The sequence below is a fragment of the Juglans regia genome, chromosome 11 (assembly GCF_001411555.2).
Source record: "Juglans regia cultivar Chandler chromosome 11, Walnut 2.0, whole genome shotgun sequence".
NCBI classification, from domain to species: Eukaryota; Viridiplantae; Streptophyta; class Magnoliopsida; order Fagales; family Juglandaceae; genus Juglans; species Juglans regia.
This window is the reverse complement of record NC_049911.1, coordinates 1,606,719-1,615,860: the sequence shown is the minus strand read 5'-3', so window position 1 is coordinate 1,615,860 and position 9,142 is coordinate 1,606,719. Positions and strand designations below refer to the sequence as shown.

General features: G+C 35.5%; 1 protein-coding gene across 1 annotated transcript; it reads right to left on the bottom strand.

The window, feature by feature from the left end:
- Positions 1-1,139: 1,139 nt before the first annotated feature.
- Positions 1,140-2,581, bottom strand: LOC109008169 (E3 ubiquitin-protein ligase ATL6-like). The gene has a single exon (XM_018988175.2). It carries the CDS (start codon positions 2,404-2,406, stop codon positions 1,330-1,332), a length of 1,077 nt encoding a protein of 358 aa, XP_018843720.1. The 5' UTR covers positions 2,407-2,581; the 3' UTR covers positions 1,140-1,329.
- Positions 2,582-9,142: the final 6,561 nt, after the last annotated feature.

Here is a 9,142-nt window from a genome sequence, read left to right as displayed (position 1 = left end):
AGACATTCTTAAATTTAAATAACAACGTGAGAAAATTTTGAGGCAAGGGAAGTTATTATTCGAGTCCATTCCAAAGCTATTTTATTTTCATTAGTAAACTCGAAACACCTCAAACAAAATGTTTATTTGTTTTAATAAATTATTTGAATTTTGAAATGCTCAAAAATTAAAACCCAGATCTGAAAATAGATTGGTAATATTTAATATGTGGTAATATTTGAAAGTATTCATTCAAGACATCATTCACATGGCATAATTTTATATGTATAATTTAAAATTTAAAATTCAGATTATCTTTCAAAATTATTTTTAAATATAAATAACTCAACTTAATTAACATTAAGGGTCATAGACCCACAATCATTTAGATGCCGTGTCTTTGTTTAAAGATCAGCATGGATCGAATACTTGTGAGAAGGATGGGCAAACAAGCCTTTTGGGGAGGTGCAAATTAGCAGCAACACAAAGATCATGAAGCAGCCGCCTGCATGCGTGCTTGATCCGCCCAAAAATATGGCAACAACATAGATTTAGGACCACAGGCCACATAGTCCCTTTGCTTTTCCCCGGAAGTCAAAGAAATTAGGAAGCTTCCAGTGAGTCATCATGTACTACTTACTTACTAGGCATTTGTCCAATATCAATCCGGCACTCTACAATATTGAAAGTCTTGGGTGTCTTTGTCAAAAGAACGGGTCCAGTCACTCCATTATGCTATTACATATGCTTTGCGGTCAATCAAAGTAATTAACAATTTATTGAAATCAACGAAACATCTCCACCTAAGCACTGCACTACAACTTATCCCTTTTCAAATTACGGCCATGTTCGGCAACCTACCAAATTTTCATAATCTTTATAATTCGATTTTTAAATGAGTTTTAAAAATAATTGATTAAGAAGTAACCGCACAAATTTTTATATTTAAAAAAATAATACAATAAATCACATTAATAGAATACATAAAAAAATAACCGCACAAATTTTTGTTGATTTAAAAGAGTAATGCTATTCATCATTCCAACTTCTATCATCCTCCCATCATCCTATGATGTGATATTAAATGATTAGAAATTATTTATTATATTTTACTTGTAAACTTATCATTTAATACCACATCATGGGATGATAGGAGGATGATAAAAATTGAGATGATAAATAAATTTTTTCTTTTCCATTTACATTAAAAAAAAAAATAATAATAATACACATGTTAATTTCAACACCCAAAAGGGCCAAAACAAAACCTCCCAAAAAATAATTAAAAAGATGTAGTACGAAACACATTGACACAGTACATTACAATCGGCGTTCGAATCAAAATTGTCCTCAAACCGGAGGTCGAGCCGAGCCATTCTTTGATGTTTCCGGTTGAGCCGAAGTCCCCTCCCCATAATTAGCCGCCACCTTCGGTGACTTCAACGACAATGCTCTCGTAAAAAACGCCCACCGGCCCGATTTACTCATCTGGTCCGGTTTCTCGAGCCGCTTATAATTCTTCCCTCTGCTACTTCCTTCCCCACCGGTTCTGTAACCCTGCCTCGAACTACCTTCCCTCGGTAACAAAACCATACTAGTAGCCCGGCTTAGCTTACGGTTCATTATCTGTTTCCTCACCTCAACCGGCAACCTCAACGTGAACCGTTCCATGTCCTCACCCGGTTGGACCAACGAGTGCCCCGTTGAGTGGGACCGCGGAAACGGATTCCTCCAAGTCCGGGTCGACCTTGACCCCCGCGTCCGATTCCGGTTCAACGTTTGCTTCACATCGATCACTACCGGTTCTTCTACTCCTTGTTCCCGTTCCGTTTCTCTGTCGGATGATTCCCCGACGTCGTCGTTTACGGCTTCGAGGTCCGAGCCGGCGTCCAACTCGCCCAGTTGGTGTACGGACTCTCCGGGTTGAGGGACGAGGTTGGCTCGGCAGACGGGACAGGTTGTGTGGGAAGCCAACCAGGCATCGATGCACTCGGGGTGGAAAACGTGGTCGCACTTGGGGATCAAACGCAGCTTTTCGTTGTCCTCAAACTCGTTCAAGCACACGGCGCACTCCAGCGCGCCCTTCCCAATCTTGAGACCCTTGACCACAGAGTAAACAAGTGTCGGGAACGTCTCGATAACCGCCGGATCGAGACCACGTGTTGCGGCGGCGCCGCGCCTGGAGAGAATTCGCGTACGGACGCTGTTGGCGGTCTGTCCGTTGGTGCAGTGGCGGATGTAGATGGAGAAAAAGCCCATGAGGAAGAGCGCGGCGACAAGAACGACGACAATTATCGCCATGGAGGGGCTGAACCTCGCTAAACGGTACTGATCCGGATCGGTGGTAGGCTGAGCAGCTGCCCAAGGAATCTCCGGCAAGAGGAGAGCGAGCAAAAGGAGAGAAACGATTCCATGCTTGAAGTTCATCCTGTGCGTCGTTGCAGTTGAAGCAAGGAGTGGGCTTTACTTATTGTTTATCTTTATTTTTTTCCCAAGAAAAGATCTTTAGATAACATTCGAGAGGATGCTAACGCGGGCAAGAAATTGAAATGCTGTTAGAGAAGCTCTGGTACAGGTACAACTACGGGGAGGGGAGCTTTATAAATGAGAGCAGAGAGAAGAGCATCTTTCGGTATAAATAAATTAATTAATTAAAGGAAAGACTTAGGTTACGTTTGGATAGTAAATTTTTTTTAATATTTTTTTAATATTTTAATATTTATAAAAATATTTTACATGTTAAATAATTTAAAATATTTTTAATGAGACTCACAAACCCTCTTCAATCTCTACTCATAATTATTTATAAATATTTTATAATATTTATTTATATTATATATAAATAAAAAATAAAATCACTATAATATTTATCATTATTATATATAAATAAAAAATTAAATTAGTATAATATTTATCACTATTAAATATAAATAAAAAATAAAATCAATATAATATTTATTACTATTATATATAAATAAAAAATAAAAAATAAAATCACTATAATATTTATCATTATTATATATAAATATTCAAAGGGAAGAGTTGTTTTTATTAATAGATTCGAGATAGTTAAATCTTCTAATATAATACATATTAATGCCTCAGCTAGATCTTAGAAATCTTAATGCCTATTTAAGATGTGTATTTTAATTTTTAATATTAAATACGATAAGATCAATTAATATATGATTCTAAATTATGAGATATATTTAGATAAAAACAAATTATATAAAAAAAAAGTCTTTATATGAGTTGAGACTTTTTTTTTTTTTTTGAAATGAATATGAGTTGAGACTTGAGAGACGTTCTTCGAATTTTCGGGAACGGGAAAGTCGAAAGATATGAAGTCATTGGTAGCGTCACACGTGGACTAATTCCAGGTGATTAGGAAGGTTCCGAAAGAAATCAAAGGGGCCGCGATGAAGTTGGCGTCCAATAATTGAGTCCTTAAATTAAAAAATAAAATAAAAAATGATGACGTGGCTAGAAATATAATATGCTTCTATAATCTATATTTCTAGTTGTACGGATTAAAATGGACTCTCGAAAAAATAGTTTAATTCAGCACTACTTGTATGACCACCGCGGTACCATCCAAATCCTTTGTATCTGTAACGCACAAGTTTTCTAGTCAGAGTCAACATATTCTTATTCTGCTTTCCAAAAGAAAAAAGAAAAAATAATAATAATCTTATTCTTATATTTACAACCTTTCCTATATTTTATTTTGATCTTACACATTATTTTGATCTAGAAATAGAATAAAAAATATTTTATTATAATTTTAGCTTTGTTCGGCCCCCTACAATAAATTCCTAATTCCGTCACTGATTTTTTCAAAATTTTAAATAAAATAATTCAATTTTTCAAATCTTAAAATAAAAATAATATTAAAAAAATAATATTTTAATAATATTTTATTCAATTTTCATCTCATCTGTGTAATCAAATGAAATGTTATTAATAGTAGGTCTCACTATTTTTTGAAAGGAGTGTAGATTTACACACACTATAACTGTATATAACTTTATTATTCATTTCAATATACATTATTTAGAAGAGTAGTGTTATTTGATGGTCGTTTTGGTTTTGATAGTGACTTGAGATGAGATAAAAGTTGAATAAAATATTGTTAGAATATTATTTTTGTTTTGAGATTTAAAAAAATTGAATTGTTTATTATATTTTGTTTGAAAATTTGAAAAAATTTTAATGATTAAATGAGATGAGATGATTTTACTATTCAAACTAGACCTAAATCAAATTATATCACGCGAATTATGTGTGGTGTAAAAGCATGCAATTAGAATTACTAATGGAACTGTTTAAAATTGGACAAGGCTCGTAACTTCATCAATGTGATGTTTTTTGTTTCTTTCCTTCTTAGTTATTATGGGATGCTCGAAGGGAGGAATTTGTACAGCAAATTAAAGGGGTTGGCATGTGAATTGAATCTTGAATCGGATACCGATATTCTAGAAGAATGTGATTCTGATGTAATCTATATATTGACAAATGGGTAGGAGTGGGTGAAGGAGATTTTATAGATAGTCATGATCACTCGTGTAGACATTGGAGGTCATGTGTACAGCCACATTCAAATTAACAAAAAATTCTCAGCTTAATCATGGCGTGCAACGACGACCACCACCATCGCTTTCTATCTTGACCAATTGACATTTGACACTCCGTTTTTAAGGCTTGCATGCTGCTCCAATCGATCAGTACATATGAGGTACAAAAACGTTCTTCTTTATTTTTAGATTATGTTGTATGAGTTACACATTTTAAATGATTCATATTCGTTTAATTGGTAGATATATAGAGTAAATTAAAACTTACGGTATTAACGATTTATGTGAATTACATATATTTATATTTTATAATATAAGATAGTCAAGATTAAGTAAAAGTTAAAATTAGGAGGTCAGCTGATCATCGAAATGAAGCGTGTCTTTAAATTAGGCATTAGGCGACGTAGAGGCATGAAAAGCAGCACATTTTTCTTGCTTCACACCCTTTAGAAGCGGCTAGCTGTGCGGTGATCCATTATATATCAAACTTGGCTGCATGCAGCTTGTGATTCAATGGGTCAAGGATTAGGAGCATGAGCAACCATACTGTATTTTATTGCTAGTCAAACGAAGTTCCAAAGAAAACAAGTGAAAGGGAGCCATGGCATGCATGCAGCAGCAGCAGCAGCCGCCGCCGCCGAGTGAGATTCTTAATTAATATATATATTGGTTCAAAGTTGGACCGGCCAGCGCGTTCTTTCCAGCTTCCTTCCTTCCTTCCTTCCTTGCAGGTGAAACATATAATAATAAATTATGGCGGCCTGCACCCGATGAATCCGTACGTCTTAGCTTCGAAGGAAACGGCAGGACAGCCCCCCTCATGCTAATGGTTTGGCAATTTCTTGTTCATATTGATGATCTCTGCTCCAAAAAATACGAAAACCAAACCAGACACCGTTTGTTCTTCTTTCCATTAAGCCCATAACTGACTTCTCATATATAAATGGTCCAGCCCTCCCATTGGACCACATAGACACGATTTGTCCACAGTGCTACTTATAATATAGTCTATAATTCTGGCCCAATTTCATTTTCATGCATCTATTACCTGTACTGTAATAATTCTAATTGCATACATTTATAAGACTTGACATAGAACTAACTTGTTGAGATTTAAAAATCTCACTATGGTAGTCTCACTATGCGTCGATTTTTTAGAGCCATAGATCTTGCAGACAAGTTTGATAAAGGCGTCTACGAGCACGTCGCAACCGGAAGAGTAAGGACCGCTTATTTATTTATCTTCTATGTTTTGGAACAATTTGTGGTTTGTAAAATTACTCAGCTTGATACTGTGGTTGTAATCTGGTGACTTATGGATGGCATTTAATGCCATGCTTTGGGGGTTTATACTAAACATTGGGCCAAATTAGTAATATGCTAGGAGCATGATTATAACTGTCATGAATGCAAGGTCGTCACACCGGACCCTTCATCATACAGCCCCCGCCCAGGCGGGTGCGGGGTCTGGGAGGGCAGGCTACTCACCCGCATAGGTCGGGTAGCATCCCTACTAGATAGATCTAAATAAGGGAGGGCTTGAGCTTGGGCTTCAGGATTGAGTTTATGAACTTTTTTATATTTGCATTAAGCCCACAACTGGCCTCACATAAATGGATGGTTTGGTTCAGGCTCTGGTCCCTACCTAATGTCCCAATAGATCTGCTTTCCCATTCTCTTGAAAAAGGCTCGGCCGGACAACATTGGGCCACAAAGACATGCACGATTTGTCCCATTGCTACTATAATAGTGGTCCAATTACCTTGAAAAAACAAAAGGTGGTCTAATACAACCAACATGTATAACATTTTTGTCCCTTATTTTTAACGTGTAGATCATCGAGGTTGTGTTTTTCCTAGCACTAAAAGCCCTAGGGCCACATCGATCATTCATAGCTCAAAAATCTTGTTTTTCTTTGCTACCACATACCAGAGACAGAAACACACTTGTTTATGCATATTTCCCAGTTGGGGGTTTCATTAAATTAGTGCATGAAAGATCTGGATTCCAAAAGGGCGGCTGGCACCATCTATCTATATATATATATATATATAGATATATCTCATGAAACACAGAGAGACATGGAGCTTTATCGATCATCAAACCGTAGACACAACGCCCACAATCAACCTTTTAGGACTTTATATTATACTGATGATTACGACTGAAGTAAACAACATAATAATAAAAAAGAAAAAACATGTTTTGATGAATGTCAACCTCAAATTGGGACCCAAATGCACGAAAGGCAGGATTGAGGAATGGATCGACATGCGTATATAAAAGAAAAAAAGCCTCTAGAGTGTAGGCATCTCTGCCTCTATGGCTATATATGTTGTTTTGGAGTTTTGTTTAGGTTCAAAGCAACCATTATTACAATTACAATAATCATGAAGAATAATTGTAAAAAGTAATGAAGCTTATCCAAGACTACCGCCCCTTCATCTCCCTCCCTCCCGGTCTCCCTCCTTTCAACTTTTACCCGCCCCCCTGTAAAGATCAACCATTAATAATCCACCTCATTAACATATATATATATATATATATATTATGTGTATATTATTCCAAGTGATCAAGCAGGGAAATTAAAAGAAATTCCTGGATGAAATTAATTAGATGGGGGCCAGAGCACATAGGTCAGCACGAGTTTGTTTAGAACAAGACAAGTCTAGCATCATGTCATTTCCAGTCATGTGTTTGTTTCCCCCCCCAACTGATTCTCTATTGGGCCGTATAATGGCCAATTATATATTGCATACCAGCTGCTAACTTCGAAAAGCTACCTTGTTCATTATTAATTAAACTCATCATGGACAATATTCAAATTTAATTAATTAATTGGTTAAATTTTGATCAAATAGCTAGCACCACTATCTATATATAATATATATATATATATATATGTATAGGAGTTTATTAAAGGAGTTCATGAGATTTTGGATTATTTGTTAGTACCCTAATTTGTTACCATTAACATTGATGAGGTTCATTTAATTACCATGCACATATAATTTTTACTTTGGATAGTGTATTGGCAGTGCATGTGAGTAATATGCATATATGGGTTGAGACGTACTACGTCTAGTTGCAAATATTTAAGTTGTCAGCAAGTATTACGTACGTGTTTCTCGAACACATGATGTCTAGGCGCTCTTGATAAACTTTGATGTGCTCATGTTAATTAGCTACCACATGAACTATTTTTGGGAAAAAATAATTCCACCTTTCATATAATTAATGCATTAATATGTTATATATATATAAATATAAAAATATATCCTATATATCATCTATATATATATATCTATTAACTTGAGCTCATGCATCTTGTTGATCCCCAAGAAAAAAAGACAAAAGAAAAAAAAAAGGGCAGAAAATTCAACTTGCTCAATCACATAACAATAATTTTTCTCTTAATTTGTCTGTATTCTTGATATTTTTTCCCTAATAGGGAGCTATCTAGCTAATAGTAATAATAATAATGTACATATATCACGTATCAAAGTAGATCGAGAATCGACGTAAATCTTGAATTTGTCAGCATGCAAGATTCGAACATATCATAGACGACGACCTAGCTACTCTAATTTATGTCGTAGCAATATTGCAAGTTAATGAAACAAAATTATAGTCAGCCTTTCTTAATTTCCAAGGGATTAATTAATTAAATAAGAACACGTACGTACATTCTAATTAATTAGGATTACGACCACTAACTGATCGACCGATCTGTTAATTATAGCCCATATATATATATTTTCCACATTTTCTTGCTTGGTCCCAAAGCTCAAGTACATATATACATACCTCATCAATAACTCACAATTAGTTAATAAGAAAAAAAAAAAATTGAAGCGAAAAATGGGCCAAGACCCATTATAATATTTATGATTGATTTCTATTAATTCTCTGCTACGTACGTACATTGCCTGATCAAATACATATATATATATATATATATATACACGTACATTGCCTGATGATATATATATATTTATATAATCATGTCAGTGTCCATCACCTTCAAGAAAAGAGGCAGGGCCGGCCAAAATGCATCGTGTATGTTTTTTCTTTCTTTCGTGGATTCCAACTTCCAAACCGAAACCGCTGTGTAGTAGTGGGAAGTGGTTTTTTTGTTGCAGCCGCTGTTTCTGATCTAACGAGTGCACTGCATGGGAGGGAATTTTGGGGGTGAAAGCAACATGTGATGTTTCATCATGAGCTGCCACAAACATCTACGGTGGAGATTGTCTTGCCCGCCGAGGTGCTCTTCCAAATGCATAATGACAAACGACCATTTTCTTTATGTCAAATCGAACAGCGTCCATTCGATTATATGTTTTCTACGAGGGCCACTCGATATCTTTTGCATGCATATGTTAGGGTTTTGGGATTTTGATTGGGTCACAGGTAGGAAAAGCGTTCTGTCTGAAGTCATGGAGTGACACGTACGCACGTGGCTGCATATCGATATACAGTTCTTTTTTACTCATTTAGTAAAATATATCTAGAATCATTTATACAACCAGCTGTTCTTTCTTCTGCAGATCATGAATTGTTGACATCATCGATCAATACTTTTTATATAT

Bases quoted from the DNA above. Each gene is read 5' to 3' on its own strand.
- LOC109008169 (XM_018988175.2), bottom strand. From the start codon at position 2,406: ATGAACTTCAAGCATGGAATCGTTTCTCTCCTTTTGCTCGCTCTCCTC.